This window comes from Nyctereutes procyonoides, unplaced genomic scaffold (assembly GCF_905146905.1).
Source record: "Nyctereutes procyonoides isolate TBG_1078 unplaced genomic scaffold, NYPRO_anot_genome, whole genome shotgun sequence".
Classification (NCBI taxonomy): domain Eukaryota; kingdom Metazoa; phylum Chordata; class Mammalia; order Carnivora; family Canidae; genus Nyctereutes; species Nyctereutes procyonoides.
In genome coordinates, this window is record NW_026575148.1 from 5519652 (window position 1) to 5539104 (window position 19453).

Genomic DNA, 19453 nt, shown 5'->3' on the forward strand with positions numbered 1-19453 from the left:
AACTGAGAGAGCATCTTGGGATTTTATGAACAGGAAATACTTGGCCTGTTCATGATACCTAATGTTCACTTTGAATTTTCATCTTAGTACCAAAGAATATTTATTTTAGATGTTCCGAATCACTTTTAAAAAGCAATACAGGTTTTCTGAAGGGTTGTATTTTCGGGGTAATTTCGCCAGCGGACAGCAGATGTTTTATTGGTGACTTGCTGTCTGAATCTGACAAGACAGAACAGAGACCTTGTGGCTGGAGGGAGGCACATATCACACAGTCAAAGAGGAGTGAAGGGCAGTGGACCTGGGCAAACCACACAGGTCAGGCAGAGAGTGTGGGTTGGGGGAGATGTGATGCCACGGGCTGCCAGACAGTCTCCAGGTGGGGGAGGAAGCCAGGGAGACACAGGAGACACAAACTGTAAGAAAAGTCATACACAGAGACTAAACCAGATGAGAGACAGAGAGTCAGAGGTCAATATACAGACACAGAGAGAACCATCAAGAGCAGTGACCCAGACCCAACTGACAGAGGGAAGGAGAAATAGAGGACAAGTGAAGCACAGACAACCATGGGAAGGGAGATCAATACTTAATATATAGTAAAAAGGATGAACATTTCTGTCTTAGGTACCACTGGTCCCTGAATTACTTTTCCAACAATTAGGGACACAACATTAGGAATCATGAGACACTGCTATAGGCACAGTGAAAGTAATAGCTCTTGCAAATGAACTCAAAAGATTTTCAAGTACAAATACAAATTCATATTATTTGGTTATTTACCCCAAAGCATTCCAAAAATAATTAATTTTTTTTAATCTTTAAAGGGAAGAGTTAGCTTAGTAAAAGGAGAGTTGCCACCTTTACTGCCAAATTCTTCGAAGGATTTTTCACAAATTGGTTCAGAAAGCTGTAAAAAACATGGTGGCTATTTTTAATTTTTTTTTTTAAAGTGAGATTTCTGAAGTGAAACTAGTTATATTCCCTGTGATTATGGAAAACTGAAAGAATCAAACCGGGGGAAAATATTGAATCTGATTAAGTATATTATAATCAGGGCAAATATTGGTGATCTATATAAATATATATTTAGGAGGATTATTTTAAATGATTCTTTAATCAGTTATTTCCCCAGAGTCCCTGATTCTAGCTAATTATAATGAATGATTCACTAAAAACACAAGAATTTCTGGTGGTCAACTTTTAGAATACTCATCCCTTAGGTTAACTAATAATTATAAGGTAGCATAGACCAATGAATAGGGAAACTAACTGATGAATAACAGCTACAAGGCCAATTCTACAGTAATGAACAAAAACTGCCTGAAAAGTGCTATTTAGTTAATGAAAGCATCACTTAAAGGATTAGACTATATAACCTTTGAATGGAAAGAGGAATGCTGTAGTTCTCGAGCAGTACACATAGTGAAAAAATGGTACAGTACTATATATGCTAATACACCTTGAAATTTAAGATCTGTTTACAAAGGCAAAGTATTGATTTTCAATTACCTAATTAATTTGAGCTGTGTCTAAAAACATATGAGACAGCTCAACTTGTCTACACATTCTGAATGACACATCTAGAAGCAATTACTGTTGATTTTTCATTGCTATCTTTAGAAGCAAGTGATTATTCATTAACAAAGAAGAGATATAACTCCTTGGTGTCATTTCCTCAAGATATATTTTCAGCAATAAATTGAAGTAAATATTTAGCAAATATTCAGTATGTTCAGTCAGTGTAAATAGTTAATCTGCACTGTTAAAGCAAAGTACAATCAGGGTTGTGTTAGCAGGTTTTCTACAATTCAAATTCACCTAAAAATTACTAATTTTCCACTTTCTCTTCTGGTGGGGAAATGGGGATTGGTATTTGGTACATGTTATCAACAGCCCCCTTCTTCTACATCCAAACCAAGATGAGGTCATCTAAATATCCTAAGTTTTCAAGCTTAATTCTTAACCCATAAAAGACATGTACTATGGTTCTCCTTTTTCCTTTTTCTTTTCTTCTTCCTTTTTTCTTTTAAACATTTATGCTGTTATCTTTCCAATTTTGAGGTGCCCAGATTTACATCAAGTGTTTTAGGTAAAGTGAAATATTAGAGAAAAGCCTGTCTCAAGCTGTGACAAGGACAAGGAAAAGTGAGAGGGATACAAGTTCTGGCAGGAAATAAGTTGACAGGCATCACACCTCTAGACTACACAGATTTAGTGAATCCAGGTTCAGGGATTTTCTTCATGGTAGGTGGCAAAATGAAGCGGTGAGGAGTTCAAGGCTTCCATCCTGTGTGCCTGGTGCAAAGTGGTCACAGTATGACACAGTATGTCAAAATACTGATCCCCTCACCCTTCGGGTCAGCCAGGGGTGGCTCTGTCCCTTTACCTCTAGACATGAGCAACCCTGCCTGTGAACTCCAGGGCACCATATAAATGTTATACTTTTCTATAACTTTTCTATAGGGAAGAGTGGAACACCTTAGTAACTTGCTTATACTTATGCTTTATGGTTACCATAAATCTTAGAGGACTCGTAAAATGGATCTGACTACAAGGTGAGGTTTTCAAGGACCCAGAACAAGGGACTGCTGGAGGGAATAGGGGCACAGGTTTCAGAGCTCAGTAGGTAGCCTGGAGTTGAGGAAAGATCTCTAAGGCCAGATAGGCAAATACGGTCTTCATCAGTGGGAGGTGTAAGAGATCAAGACTAGAAAGAATGTCCCAGAAATGTCATCTTCTCAGGGAGGCCTTCCGTGTCCACCCCTCTAAAAAGGCAAATCCTTCCCCCCCTCACCCCGCCCCATCTCCACGTTTCAGGTCCTGCTTTATATCTCTCCTACCAACTCCCACAATCTAACATACTGTAAACTTTCCTTGTTTACCTTGTTTATTATTTGTCTTCCCTACTAGAATGTAAGCTCCACAAAGAACCTGTATCTGGTGTAATTCATCACTATGTCCCTGGCACCTGGAACAATGTCTAGTCCACAGTAAATACTTGTTGCATCAGCACACATCCAGAGAGGCATGGAAGGAGCACATTCGGGAGGACCGTAAAAAGTATATGACACTTAGTAGTAGCCCTTATCCAAACTTAGCCTGTTAGAAAAAGCTGGCAAAAGGCAGCCTGTCGGCCATATGCCAGCCAAAGTAAGCCATGTCCAGACCTTTAAGAAGTCAGAAGGTATCAGGGCTCTGTAACTTTCTCTGTTTTCAAACATTTATGTTTTGCTTTCGTCTCACCCTGGGGGACTGCCCCTCATACACAGCCACAAATTATACTAGCTATTTTTGAAGGGGAGCACATTTGGAGCATTTGTAATTTCATCCTTACTGCCATCCCGTGTCTTTTAGCTCTAGAGTGTCCATACTTCTATGTCCTACTTCACATTTTTCTTCCTACTATTAGTTTTCCTTTTGCCCTATTCACTGTAGTTTCTCTCTTTCTGTGATGTCGGTTTCTGTGTAATATTTTGTAACCCTTATCCATGTCACAGAAAACACAGGAAAATATGAACGGGTAAGTTATTTGTTGCTTAAAAATTGAGACAGGGAAATGGAAAAGGCAGTATGCCTTGCAAATGCTTTTTCACTCCCATATGATTAAAATAATAGTTTTAAAACAAATGGTAGCCTTAAATTCTAAAATGGTTCGTGAGAATATAGAGGAGTACCACATTAGGTTTTTGCAGTGCCTTCTTTCTGAGGAATTCAAAATAGCCCCCCAGAATCTACAAAAATTGTCCTCATAACACTTCTACAAGAAGAGTGAGGCAGATGTTTGTCATTGCCATTTTATAACAAACACACAAACAACCAAAATGTGGGCTATACCAAAACATAGGTCCTACTAACCTATTATATCATTCTTTGAATAACAATGTTTTTAACTGGCTGATCTTTACCGGTAGGAAACACCATCAATAGAATGAAGCAGGGTAAACAGTCCCTGCATTCAAGATCCCTCAAATACCCACCATTCACCATATGTTAAGATAACTAAAAAAAGTCAGAGTTTACTTTTAAGTATAGGGTACAACACTGCCAACTCCTCAGTGTGGAGCTGTCAAGTATTACATCTGCTTTTAAAAGAAAAATAAAAACAACATGACTGCCCTGACAATAATTATCAGTGATATTTTAAATATAATTTAAAAAATTTATTGTACCCGTTTTTAAAAAAAAATATATATATATACATAGATAAATAACACTGATAAAATGAAGCTATTATAAGCAACACATAATTTTTTAATAAAGGGAAACATTTAGTAATGAATGAAAAATACAGCATTAAATGTATATGTATTTTTATAGGCAATTTCCTTGCTATAACCATGAGACTTTAGTCAAACAATAAAAGTATATTATAAATTATGAAAAAGTTTATAAATTAGAAATCTAGAAAAAAAAAGGCTTCACTAAATTGAACATAGAGTCTGGATATCCATTACTAACTTGTGCTCAGAGAATTACAGATATTTCAAAAGCACTTCACCAAGCTTTGTTTTTTTCCATTTGAACTTCCTGCCATCACATAACTGCCATCGCCTCAATTAAGTAGGTCTTAGAACAGTTTCCTCCTCTCGTCCTTAATTGATTTCCCCCTCTAGCTCCTCTAGATTTCTGGTAATGTTTTCATTATCTCAGTTGCTTTTCATTCCAGTTTGTCATTTTCTCCCTTTGCCTTAGCCTCCACATCCAATATCCTGGCCGTCAGGGAATGTCGATTCTTCCCGACTCCTATTTCTCATTGCTTCCCTTTCCTCTCTGTTCCCACTGCCACCAGTCCAGTTCATGCCCGCAACCCCATACACTTGCTTCATTGTCAGACAGCCTGCTGGTTCTGCCTCTAGCTTCTTGCTCCTCTCTTACCCATCTATTAAATTAATCTTCTTCAAAATCTCATTTTGATCATGTCATACTTCTTATTTAGCATTTTTTAAGAAGTGAGGAATCATTGATTTTGATTGAAAAACTGTTCAGTTTTTATAAGTTGGCATGGAAAATGCTGGAGGTGCTGGCCCCAACTGTTTTCTCATTTGATGCAATCTAATGATGCCAGTTTCAAAGGGAGGAACCTACCACTAGCAGAGATCGAGGTAACAGTCCCCTACCCCCCTGCCCATTTGTTGTTGTTGTTGTTGGAAAATACATAGTCATAAGAAGCTGCTACTGTTCACTGCTATGTCCCCAACTTCTAGAATAGTACCTGGAACATCATAAGTGATAAATAAATATATGAGAAATAAATGGATATATGCTGGGGAGTGTATATGAAATCTTTTGATTTAAGCCAATTTGTTGGACTAGAAGGTTACAGGGAGTAGCAAATTCTGTCCTAGGAAAAACTTGGTCAGTGAAGAGCTGCAGAGTGAGAAGACTTAGTGATCAAATGATATAGTGATCAAACGTGATAATGAAGAAACTTAATATCTTGTCTCTGATATGGTATACAGCAAAGTCTAATGAGACAGGGAACTAGGCTAGGGATGAATCATCTTCAATGAACTTTTTTAGCCTTTTTACAAAGTTGCTCTTAAATCCTAAGGTATCAGAGCAGAGATGAGCCTTATAAGACTTTAGCTTCAAAATTAAGTTAAGATGGTTTCTACTTAGGCTTGAGTGAGCACCAAAGCTGAAGTTTAAATCTGCCGTATTGATTATTTACTGCTGTGGAATAAATAGCCCCCAAACAGGCAGCTTAAAACAATATATATTTAGCACTTGCAGGTTCTCTGGGTTAGAAATCTGAGTGTGGCTTAGCTGAGTAACTGGCTTAGTGTCTCACCATAATCAAGGTGTTGGCTGGGGTTGCAGTTATCTCAAGGCTGATCTGGGAGAGGATCCTCTTCCAAGGTCAAGCACGGAGCTGAGGACAGGTCTCAAGTACTCACTGACTCTTGGCTAGAGACACCAATTCCTTGCCATGGGGGCACAGAGCTGCACAGAGCATCTCACACAGAGCTGGCTTCCATCAGAGGGAGCAAGTGAGAGGACGAGAAAGAGCCAGAGGTCTGCCAACACTCATTGGTCTTACCATGTTCCCTGTTATCCATAAGCAGCAGGCTTCACAGAGTAACTTTTTGAAGTAACTTTCTGAAGACTCAGTTTGGTGTCTGCTTAGGTGACAACACCCTGTGGGGCTGAGACAATTTACTCCAGGATGTTTATGTACCCTAAATCAGCATTTAATACATGTGGTATTTCTCCCAGGTCTGGGAATGAAGGGATGGAAATGGGACTGGCTTCTCTTCTTACTACCCTCAGTGACCTACTAACAAAACTGTTGCTTCCCATTCCTACGACTTTAGACTCTGTTGATCTAAAGGTCTTAGTTCCATAGGGAAGAAGGCTTCTATTAAGTGACACAACAATGATTCCATTGAACTGGAAGGTGAGACTGTGGTCTTGCTATTTTGGGCTCCTTATACCACTGAATTAAAAAGGAATGGAAGAGTGTTAGTATATTGGCTGGCGTGATGAATCTTGATAACTAAGGGATAATTGAGCTGCTACTACACAATGGGGATAAAGAGGAGTGTGTCTGCAATGCAGGAAATCATCGAGGACACCTGTTAGTACCTCCTGTGATTAATGTCAATAGCAAACTACAACCATCTAACTCAGGCAGGATAGTTAACGGCCCAGCTGCCGCAGGTGTGACGGTATGGGTCAGCCAACCAGGCAAGAACTACAACTAGTTGAGGTGGTTGTTAAGACCAAGGGGAATACAGAATGAAGGTAGTTATAAATATCAGCCAGAAGTACATGGCCAGTTACAAAAATGAGCAATGTAATAGCTATGGGTATTTCTTCCTTATTTTAATTTGAGTACATATATTAAACATTTTTGTTTTCCTCTCTTAATTCTTTATCATTTCATATAAGATATGTCAAAAGTAATTAGCTTTATCTCTCAGTATTTAAATTACAGATATAAATGGTGAGAAGAATGGACATCGGCCAAAGACAATAAAAGGGTTTCGTATCCTTTTCTGAGGAAAGGGTTGGTGTTTTCATTTGTACATAGGATAGTTGTATCACATGAGGTAGAAGCATGACTTCATTAATGTTTCTCTTTGTAGATTGTTTGGTTTAAGGAGATCTATAAAACTGCCAAGTTGACAAGTGGTGAACTGTAGAGGCTCTATAATGTGTCCATTTGGCTAAGTTGAACCATATTTCCCAGAATTTGTTTTCAAATCATGTGTTTCTGTTAGGATGATACATAAAAGAAATTTCTGTGGGACATTTGGAGGGCTAAAGTAAAGCAGTAGCTATTTCTAGCTTATGCATCTTGTTGTTTATCTGCTAGCTCACCTGGTGGCACAAGGCAGTGGCCAGGACTGCACCTGTACTACCTTGCCCTGAATCCCCTTCATCATTTGACTCCCAGGCCAGATGCGCATGTAGTTAGCTCCATGACAAAGGACACTGGCTTTCTACAGACTTCCACACCACCAAGGTCAGAAGCAAAAATAACTGACATGAGTTTAAGACCATCCTCACATGCTCCAGTTCATGTTTCTGGGGTCTAATTAATTCATTTTTGCTCTCTATCACTTAACATCCATCTCCCCTTAACAAACATCTGCTCTATAGTTCCAAGCTCCAGCACAGGAGGCAAAGTCAACATTCTTACAGAGCCTGCTTAACCAGCTCTGATCAAATCCTAGGTCAAATCCTTTACTATATATAGTCAATCCTCTTATTTATGGATTCCATATTTGTGAATTCACCTACTTACTAATATTTATTTGTAAACTCCCAAATCAATATGCAGGGTGCTTTTTTGTGGTCATTTATAGATATGCACATGTGCAGAGTAGTGAAAAATCTGAGTTGCCTAGCATGCATTCCTAACTAGGGTCAAATAAGGCCATGTTTTACCTTCTTGTTTCAGTTCTCACACTGTAAATAAGTGTTCTTATTGACATTTAGTGCCATGTTTTTTTTTTTTTTTTTTTTTTTTGTGTGTGTGTGTGATTTCACTATTTGAAACACCTCCCAAGTACAGTGCTGACATATTAGGGCTTAGCGTACCTAAGCCCTAAGCACTAGTGTTCCTAAGAAGACTGATATGTTTATTTATTTTTTAATAATTTTCTTTATATAAGTCTTGAGCTTTTCTTGTTATTTTTTTTTATTTAAAGATTTTATTTATTTATTCATAGACACAGAGAGAGAGAGAGGCAGAGACACAGGCAGAGGGAGAAGCAGGCTCCATGCAGGGAGCCCGACATGGGACTCGATCCCGGGTCCCCAGGATCACACCCCAGGCCGCAGGCAGTGCCAAACCGCTGCGCCACCAGGGCTGCCTGAAGACTGTTATGCCTTATGGAGAAAATGAATGGGGGTGCCTGGATGGCTCAGTTGGTTAAACATCTGCCTTCTGCTAAGGTCATGATCTCAGGGCCCTGAGATCAGGTCCCATGTCGAGCTCTCTGCTTAGTAGGAAGCCTGCTTCTCCATCTCCCTCTGCCACTCCCACTGCTTGTGCTCTCTCTCTTATCAAATAAATAAATAAATAAATAAATAAATAAATAATAAATAATATTTTTTTAAAAAAGGGACGCCTGGGTGGCTCAGTGGTTGAGCATCTGCTTTTGGTTCAGGTTGTGATCCCGGGGTCCTGGGATGCAGTCCCGCATCAGGCTCTTCGCAAGGAGCCTGCTTCTCCTTCTGCCTATGTCTCTACCTCTCTCTCTCTGTGTCTCTGATGAATAAATAAATAAAATCTTAAAAAAAAATGAATGTGTTATAGAAGCTTCATTCAGGCATGAGTTATAGTGTTGTTGGCTGTGAGTTCAATGTTACCGAATCAACAATATATATTAAATAAGGTGTCTTTAAGTAGAGACATTCATAAAGCAAGGTTATATACTGGTTGGTTGATGAAAATGTGACCAGAAGCTTGAAGCAACCTAACCTTGTATTCAGTATTCACCAATTCAGCAGTCAGTGACTTTATAGAACATTACTGCTAATAAAGAGAATCAATTATGTAACATAACTATAATATTCTATATGTATATGTAATTATTATATATAATATATAACATATATAATGTATAATTATATCATACATACACATATACGTATATGTATATATAATAGCATATATATTACCTGTTTCTTATACACAATATATATATGCATATATATAGTAGCATATACATATATGGCATCCATATTATAGTGTGTGTATGTGTGTGCGTGTATATATATATATATATATATATATATATGGTTGGTTGAACCCTGACCAACGGACTTGAAAAATCTAGCTTAATGACAGTGAAGCCAAGTTCACATTTAGGTATTAGTGATAATGTAATGCAGTTATAATTGTTCTTTACCTAATATTTGAACCGTTCTCCAAATTACTCCTTTCAAACGGATAGACATGTCTGCAACTTTTGCCTAGAATGTCCATCCTGCACATCTTTCTATAGTCCTCATCCTACTGAAAGCACAAGGTCTAGCCAAAAGCTTCTGCATGAAAAATTCTTCTAAAGACCCTAGATCACAGCAGTCTTTCCCCTCTGAACTCACAGCCTTGACTGCTTGTTGTATCCTTGAATTGGTACTCAATCCAAGACAAATATTCTGAGATCTGGCTTAGCCACCCAGTCCCTGTCTTAAACACGTTTTTATTTACATACATCTTGTCTCCTGAAGCTTTAGCAGCCAGCTGTCTATATTACTCTCAGATTGCTTCCCCTCTTCATCCCTGCTGTGAGTGTATTAGTTAGCATTTTCAGTCACTCAACAAATTTCTGGTAGCGGATCAGATCCATGCTGTACGTTACCCATCATTCATTCAAAGAGTCCAGGCAGAACAACATGCTTAATTCACAAAATAGAATTCCACATTTCATTACCATATTTTTTCACCCTAAAAAACCCATACATCTCTCATCAAACACATACCTGCTGAGACTCGGGGACAATCCGGCAGCATGGACTCCACTGATGTGTCTAATGGTTCTGAGCTAGAGACCCAATTACAACAATTCTGCAATGCAATAGAGACAATTTTCTGTTGAAACGTTTTAAAACCAAGACAAACTTTTTAGGCTGCAGAGATTGATTTTTCCTATATAATCAACCACAAGAAGTATATCCAATTTATTTTCCATGTACTATAAAATCTTTCCTTATATAAACAGTATTATTCCTGACCACTGTGGTTGTGGAATAAAGTTTATCTTCTACAATTTGGCAAATTATCTCTGCTGATATTAAGAAGACATGTAACCTTCTATGAACCATGATGTAACATGTATATAAGAAAAGGCTAAGATTATAATTAAGGGAAACTGAAAAGGATGGCCATTTTTAACTTTAAGACGGAAATAAATATTATTTTGATCATGTGAAAGAATAGTTTTATTTTTAACCTAGAGTCTTTGTCTCTGCAATAATAGAAGAAATAAATTTTGCAGTTACTCCTTAAATATACTTTCTTTTAGTTTTTACTTCAACCTTGTTCAATGAAGGCTGTATCAAGTAGTTCAAAAGAAACACAACCTAGTGAATTGAAGCTGTGTGTTTGAGGACACGAGGCCTTCAATATTAAAATCAATCTTTAAGATACTGACGACTTACTACTCAGACAAATGAAATAAAAATTATGTATATTCCTTCCATACATTTTAAGTCTGTATTTAAAGGCTGGCTTAAAAAAATGTGATTAACTTCATATGGCTTTCTAAAAATTTCTAATACACACTCACACACATACACACTGAAATTCCAGACAGATTTTATTTTAAAAGAAATCATCCTATCAATCATGTTGGAAAAATCACTGATTACTATTCTGGTAAACAAGCATGTATTGTGTATTTTTAGATGCTTGCTGCCCTGGTTGTGCACCATGGAATCCGTCCTCACTGTGGAAAGATCCTTGACTGGTAGATCAAGTGTCTTATTGTATTTCCTTAATTCATTCTGTCTGGAAGAAGATGTCAGCTGTGTTGCAGTGAGGAGAGAATTTCAAAGGCCCCAGTCCCCACCAATAAAGGCCGAGGAATGGCTTTTGAATAGATTTGTCAAGGCAACCCTACTGTTCTGGGACCAGGGAGAGCAGGAATAACATAAAGGAAGGGTTGCTGTATGAGATTAGAAAGTGAAGTTCACAAAGCATGGCAGATTTTTGTAAGAAACAGTAGATCAATGAAACTATTGAACTGTGTGGAAAAAAAAAAAACCATGAAAACAAACACAACATCTAGTAATGTTCTTAAATGCTTTCTCTCTTTTTACATTTAAAATGGATAAAATATTAGTATTTTTATGTATAACAAAAGCTTGATGGTTTAAAGTGAATATGTATTCTATAACTTGTGTGCACTCCTAATCTTAATTAGCAGCTGAATGCAAAATTATACAATGTGAGAGAACAGAAATTATAAAAGAAACCAGGTTTTAGAAGATATTTCATACATTTGAAATAAGTAAAATTAATATTACTATTGATAGAATACCACATCACAGAGTTCTAGATAATGCAGATTAGCACACAATTAGCCAGCTTTTATATACAATGTGACACTTGCTTGTAAGAAATAAGTATTCTCCAAAGTAGTGTCAAGATATGTAAATGGATGATTTGTTTTATCATTCATCACAGCCCCTAATAAATTCAAAAATCATGACTTCTATAGGTACTAAAAATAGGCTCCCAATGATACAGGGAGATAGCTTCAATGAAGAATGACTTTCTCTTTTTCTCTCTTTCTCTTAAACAATTCAGTCTTTTCAATGACAGCAATTAGCACTACCGACAGACAGGCAGCGATTAGGTATATATTTTAATTATTATTCATCCTAGTAGTACCTCCAAATCTGATGGAAGTTGGCTATTACCCAGGTGATATGTCAGTCTTAATTCTGCTCACCTATACTTCATGTATGTAAAACTACGTCTTATAGGATATTTCTGGTATTAATAAAAATGATGGTACATTACAATATGTTGGTAATTAATCACCTTCTAACTCGTTACCACTGCCTTTAAAAAGCTGAATAAAATGGATTTTATCCAGGTCACCTCTAACTCAAACACTTAAAACAAAAGATAGGTTAACATTTAGGGTTCTGAAATTTCAGTTTTTATCTAGGCAGATGTTTAGGCTTTCATTTCTCATTAAAACAGGACAGAAAATAAATACCGTAAAAAGTGAGTATGTCCCAAAGTTCTCTGGAATGACAAAGGAAGGGCCTGCGTAGGATTGTAAAGGCTTGGCATCATAAGTTTGATGAGTGTCGTGTACATGTGTGTGCTTGTGTGTGTAACATTTTTATCCCACTGGGAAAAACATGTAGAGAAAAGGGCAGAACAAGATAAAAATGTTTGCCATGTGACAGTGTAACAAAATAACATAAATGTGCTGGGAAATACACATAAAGAAAGAAATATGAGAAAGACATATAGCCTTTACACATAAATTCAATCTGCCTGAAATTCCATCATATCAGATCCAGCTTCCTATTCTGAGATGCATTTCTATAGATCAAAAACCAAATCTCTTTTACTGTTTTTCTAATGTTTATTCTATCCCTCTTCTCAGTGGCTCACTTTGCCTCCACCTCAGCTTTTCAGTCGAGATGGACACTAGCAGAGCGTCCAGGATGGCAGAGGCACTAGGAAAGCCCTCCCTAAGTAAATGCAAAACATCCTAGTGTGTTCTAAGCAGATCTTATTCTCAGGTGCCCTGAGCAGACCATAAGGCATGGTGTACTACAGATTAAGAGAGGCATGTCTGTCAAATGTAGTCCTGCCTCATCCCAACCAACAAGCAGAGAGAAAGAAGCCCTTGACCAGAGCCAAGAGTTTGGGAGGACCATGTAACTAAAGTTTCTCTGCGTCTGAGGGGAAAAAAATTGGCAATATAGTGTTTCTTAGAGTTAAGTGTTCTCAATTTAAAGGTCTTTTACTCTGAAATTATGAACTTAATAGTTTTTTTTTTTTTTGTGGTTGTAAATTGTCTTCTTTGTGAAATCCAAAATGTTGGGAACTATTAACCTAAAGTAGAAGTGCCTGTAGGCCATAGTGCTGAGCGGTCCTCTTTGACAATTGAACCAAGGGCTGACAATATTTCAGTGTAGTTATGAAATGAATTAAGATTTTTAAGAAGAAGGGATCCCTGGGTGGCGCAGCGGTTTAGTGTCTGCCTTTGGCCCGGGGCGTGATCCTGGAGACCCGGGATCGAATCCCACATTGGGCTCCCGGTGCATGCAGCCTGCTTCTCCCTCTGCCTATGTCTCTGCCTCTCTCTCTCTCTCTCTCTCTCTGTGTGTGACTATCATAAATAAATATAAAAAAATAAAAAAAAAGATTTTTAAGAAGAAGATTAAAAAAATGAAGATTAGAACTTAGTATACTATGTTTAAAGAGAAAAACATGTAGTAGGTATCCTATGCCAAGTATTTTGAGATATATTTGCTGCCCTGGGTGAATTTAGGTTCTTATTAATTTTTATTTGTCTGAGATCCACCAGTGCCATAGAGGTAGAGATTCAAAATGGAAGGCATTGTGTCCTCAGACAAGAACAACTATGATTCACTAGGTTGTGTTTCCAGGACTGCCTGCCACTCAGAGCTGATGATGCCAAGAAAGGGTTCATGATAGCTTTGTAGAACCATACATCTGGCTTGGCTGGAGACTTTCAGAGGCCAGGGATATGTCGGGAAATAACATTCACCCTCTTAGCCTTTTTAAAAAGAATAAAAACTATGTATTTCAAGTGCACAACATGATGATTTGATATACATTATGAAATGATTATTGCTATCGAGCTAATTAACATATTTTCTCACAGTTACCATTTGTGTGTGTGTGTGCTGTGAGAGAACCTGAAATCTATTCTCTTGCTAGACTTCTAGTATTCAGTACTGAATAGAGGAAATCAGTACTGAATATAGTCATCATGCTATACTGCTATACATTGGGTCTCTAGACTTACGCATCCTCATAGATGCAACTTTGTACTCTGACCAGTATCTCCCTATTTACCCCACTGGTCATCACTGTTCTATTCTGTTTCTATGTATTCCATCTTTTTAGATTCCACATATAAGTGTGATTGCATAGTATTTTTCATTCTGTGTTTGGTTTTTTATTTTACCTACCACAATGTCCTGCATGTCCACCCTCACCCACTTTACAGTCCTGGAGTTTAAGGTAAGAAGTGTCTTTTAGCAGCTGCCTTAGGCTACTTTTTACCTCTCTTCATGAATCATGGTTAAGTATGTATGCTTGGTCTTCTGTTTGGAGTAGTTTTCACTCAGAGTAATTACCAAAAGTAGCCCTCTCTGACCTTTCTTTAAAAGAAATTTTTATTCTAAAATTATATAAGAATATAGTACTTAACCTTCTTTCTGTATATTAATTGCTGAAATTTAAAAAGAGTAAATCAGCTTTTTATAGTAGATGAATAGTTAACGTCAGTACCTTTATCACATTAACTTAAATATGCTTACAAAACAAAAAGCAGTTTTACTAATTTGCAGCATAAGAAGAATGACTAAGCACTTTGTGTCCTGTCCTATTTCCAAATTTAAAGTGGTGTTTGGTGAAATAATGGAGCTAATGGTTAAGAGGCCAAAAGCACTGAAGCTTCATCTGCAGCCAGACCACTATTTTAATGGTCAGCATTCCAGTTTAGTGAAGTTGTTTTTCTTGGGAGACACATTTGCAAAATATCTCAGATTGTGACCCGATTGTAACTGAAGCTGGAGCAAGAGGCAGTGGGAAGTGGGATGCTGAGGGATACAAAAGTCACCCTTCCACATCCTGCTCCCAACTCACCTGCTCAAGATCATAGCCTTTTCTATTTACTGAACCCATGACTGTTTGTTCTTAGGAGCCTAGGCTCCTATAGTCTCCATTTCTGTTCTTGTTTTAGGGAGGTGCTCTGAGCAGGGATAATTTCAAAGCTCCATCAACAAGGATCTAATAATTTTTATCTTTGGTATACTATAGTGTTTTCCATATAAATACAATTTATTTTTTAATGTAGTGCCACTTGCTTTTCAAGAGGTTTTCTTCTTGGTTGTCACCTTTCTCATAATAGTTCATGAAGTAGATGAAATTATTATCTGTAATTCACAATTATGAAACAGGCCCAGAATGATCGAGTGGTTTTCCCAAGACAATAAGCCTTAGTGTAGAGTACCTGGTGTATGTTAGATCTCAGTTATTGATTTGCCTAGTGAGTGACTAAGCCAGAATCATTATCAAAACCCAGTTCTTCTAACTCCTTGCTCTGAATTACTACCCTTTGGTAAGGTATTTTGAATATGTAAATAATCCATAAAACAAAAGAATACAATTCATATAATTTAATGTTACTTTGGGGCAAGAAATATTACATAACAACACTGAGAGCTCCAATTTATTGAACTCCTTTAAAATACCCATGTCCATGCTGTTTCTTTACATATGTTATTTCCCAATCATATTTGCAAGGTAGGTATTATATTTTACAGATGAAAAAAGTGAAATCTCAAAGAGATTAATAATGTCCCCAAGATTACACAGTTAGGTAAGTGACTGTGTTGGGGTCTGAATTTTGGTATGTCATAATAAAAAATTCTTCATGCTGTTTCATGCCTCAGGCATAACTGAGGGAATAAAAGAACTATTCAAGAAGTAGGTCATTTATAAAATTATATAATATTTAAAAGATTTATAAAAGCTATGCTTGCAAAGAAATTAATGAGAGCTTTGATTGAATTAAGATGAATTTAACTATTACCTATTTTAGTCAAACAAAAAATGCAGACAATATATTCTAATTTTTGAAGGCAGTACCTAATCCAGTCTTAGTTACAAAGGGTTAAAGAAGTAAATCTACCATAGAGAACAAACTGATGGTTACCAGAGGAAGGTGGGTGGGGGTTTGGGGGGAACAGGTGATGGGGATCAACGAGGGTGATATATGGAAGTGTTGAATCACTATCTTATACACCTGAAACTAATATAACACTGTATGTTAACTAACTGGAATTTGGATAAAAACCTAAAAAAGAAGTAAGTCTAAATAAATTTTGTTATATTTGTCACCTGGAATGAGACATGAAGAATTCCCAATTAAAAGATGATGAACAGGGATGTTTCTAGTTTGGGATAAATACTAAATTCCATATTCGTTATATGTGGGGGAAAATGTGCATTTATTCAACCTTACTACTTATATGATGCTGGGAGCTGTTTATGTGTCCACATGTTCAGATAAATACCACAAAAAAAAAGTATAGGCATGAAATATGCAAAATTTCTTTTGAAAAAAAAAATTTGACCCTTGGAAAAGACAATTAGGGATATAAACTGTGAAAGGAGAAACATGAAAAGCAATGTGGTCAGAAAACACCTTGGTATTAGAGCACATTAAAAGCCTACCTTTACATATTTATAACATTATGAGGAATGGAATAAAAATATTTTAGACTTTTGTACAATTACTTTTTCTTTCTCTCTCTCTTTCTTTTTTAAAGATTTTATTTATTTATTTGAGAGAGGATACAAGCGAGAGCACAAGTAGAGGGGAGAGACAGAAGTACATTCCCCACAAGGCTCAGTCCCAGGACCTTGGAACCATGACCCGAACCAAAGGCAGATGCTTAACCAACTGAGCCACCCAGGTGCCCCAAAAGTACTTTTCCTAATGGATAAGAAAAACAACAGTGAAAATAGACTGGTAATATTATGCTTATTCCACTATGGGATTATATAGCTTAGTCCTATTTATTCAAAACTCTTCCCAAACATTAACTCTTTGGTCTGTAGAGTGCACTATAAGGGCTTATAGAAGTTACCCACCATACCTATGGTAAGAGGTCAGCTGGATAAATATCTGGGTATTCTATCAAGAAAAAGTGGGAGAAAATCACGAAGGTCAACTAGTTCTCATTTATAGAAATATATAATTTGACCAAACAATTGATATAGCACGGTATGGATGATGTCAACTGCTTATACTATCAGAAAGCTAAATAGAAATAACAAAGAAGTTTCAGCTGTATATCAATAACCCAAATAAATAATGGGTTGAAAGCTTAAAAAAAAAAATGGGAGCATGTTCAATGAGTCAGGAACTGATGAGCTCACTAGCCCTTAGGGATGGTGAAAAGAGGCTTTCTTAGCCCGAGGCTGGACCATGACCAGCCCTTGGTTTCTTGGAGCCCCAGGTTCCAAGTGGCAAAACACTATTTCAGCTTTTTACTTCTCCCCCTACTGGCAGTAGTGAGCCAGTCCATTTAAGAGTGGCACATACTGACCACCTTTTAAGAAAAGGATGAGACCCAATGCTACTTTAAGCTTCTTTCTTGTCACTGAGCAGCACCAATGCTAAGCAGCTGGTAGAAAAATTAAAAATCAGGGAATGAGAATCTAACAGATCATGACCTTCTTTGGCCAGTTTCTACTGTATGCTGCTTGCATACATAACAGTCTTTAGAATGCCAAAAAAAAAAAAAAAGGGTGGGGGGGGGAAGGACTTTCAAAAATGTATTTGTTCTTCAGAAGGGTTTTCTATTATTATTACAACCATGTCTACTTTTTTCTCTTCTCTCTAAATGTTCTGCTTCTAGAAAGGGAGTTTGGGGGCGGGAGGTGATATAAGTTGGTGGGGGCTCAAGATATAAAGGCTCATACTCATTCATCTCAGCGTTGAAAAAAATCTAGTCTCACCTCTCTCATCCATTCTCGAATCGTTTTGCCTGCTTCTTGATGCCACACATTGTGAACAGAGTCTGTCAACGCCACAGCAGTTACCTTACTTTTTACATCTGCTTCTCGTTGAATCATCTGTTTTAAAAAAGGAAAATAAAATATTGGCTATAATTTTTTCTCTACTGGGTGCAGCCTGCTTAGTCATAGATAATAATATATTAAAACTGAAAAAGCAACATGCATTTCTTGTTCAAAGTTACTCTTTTCTATCCTGAACATGCCCTCTTCCTGTCCAGAGATGTGAAAAGACCTAATATTTTCTTTTAAAAAGATAATACCACTTAAGTCTTAGAACTACGCAGCTCTATTATTTTCCATGTGGTTTGACAATTCAAGGATTAAAGGGATCACAGGGGAAAAAAGGAGGAATCCCTGAGGGTTTCTTTTACAACTTTCTCCCACCACTTCCTATTTCAGTGCTTCAGGGAAGTTAGTACCCGGGGCTCACTGTTAGTTACTTAGGACTAACTTCTACTTCTTTTCAGTAGATGGCATGTCAGTAATGAAAGATATCTTGCTTTGACTTCTCCGATTTAACTAGCCTGCTCTTCCACACAGCCTTGTAATTCCTTGGTGTTTTAAATGCCCACAAATATCTTTCTCTTCAAAGCCTATTAATATCATTTTGCTTCCTAATATATTTCTTTATGTCGACAAGCTTCAGCATTACACTCTAATGTCTTTCTTTAGAATGCTGTTTCTATAAAATTTAATGGTTCTAAAATTTAAAAGAGAGCCACTTGTTTTGAAGAAACTGAAGAATTCATCAGTGGTCTGCTAGATAAAGGAAGTGAAAAATAATAGTTCCACATCAAAACAATCATAAAAGGTTTTAATCTGCTAAGACAATGGACTCTAATTTGACACAAGTAGATGAAAGCTTAATAAAAAATTACATTTAAAATATAGTATGTAGTAGCCTTAAATTTTATAGCCATGGCCTCATCATTTCTCGGAATCAAATGTCTTTTCTCCCACTAGAAAAGAGCAATTTCTCTATCATTTGCTATTAATTTTTCTGAATTGTCTATCAAAAGTATGTTACTGCATTTTTAAAAAGTGAGAATTCTGAGTGGTGATGATAGCTCATACAGTGAACACTGAAAGCCACGCTTCTAATACTGAATGATGCCTGTTGGCATTCTGAATGAAAAATGTCTCTCTCAAGTAAATTTCTTCAAATCCTGCATATGCATTCCCCTCTCACTGAACACCACCTAATGGGAATCTAATTCACTGTTAATGCTGCTTCAGCAGAATTTCTACACCTTACATATTTGGGCCTTGTGTTTTCTGCTTATAAAATGTGGAAATCTTAAGATCAATGTTGCTTATCAACATCATAATATTATTGCAGAAATTCACCTTGCAGTATCAATAATATTTTTAAAAGCACAAAATAATACTCTGATTCAATACTTCACATTCATTATTAAGTAGTTTGCTACCTTCTCCTAGATTTTATTTTAAAAACAGATTTTCATCCATAAAAAAAGGATGAGACTGTGCCATTTCAGATGACACGGATGGACCTAGACAGTATTATGCTAAGTGAATGAGTCAGACCGAGAAAGCCAAATACCAAATGATTCCACTCATATATGGAACATTAAAAAATGAACAAACAAAAAGCAGAATAGGAACTACAAATACCTAGAACAAACTGAGGGGAGGTGGTGGGGGGCTGGGCAAAATGGGCAAAGGGGA

At 37.0% G+C, this 19453-nt stretch overlaps 1 protein-coding gene across 3 annotated transcripts in view; it reads right to left on the bottom strand.

Moving 5' to 3' along the window:
• The window catches only part of FAM172A (family with sequence similarity 172 member A), a 420789-nt gene that overhangs the window by 127507 nt on the left and 273829 nt on the right, over positions 1 to 19453 (bottom strand). For all 3 annotated transcript variants that reach the window (XM_055312860.1, XM_055312861.1, XM_055312859.1), the window contains 2 exons: positions 17705 to 17821; positions 9937 to 10021 (listed from right to left, as the gene is read on the bottom strand). In XM_055312860.1, the coding sequence (XP_055168835.1) occupies positions 9937 to 10021; positions 17705 to 17821 (202 nt within the window). The remainder of the gene's footprint in view (positions 1 to 9936; positions 10022 to 17704; positions 17822 to 19453) is intronic.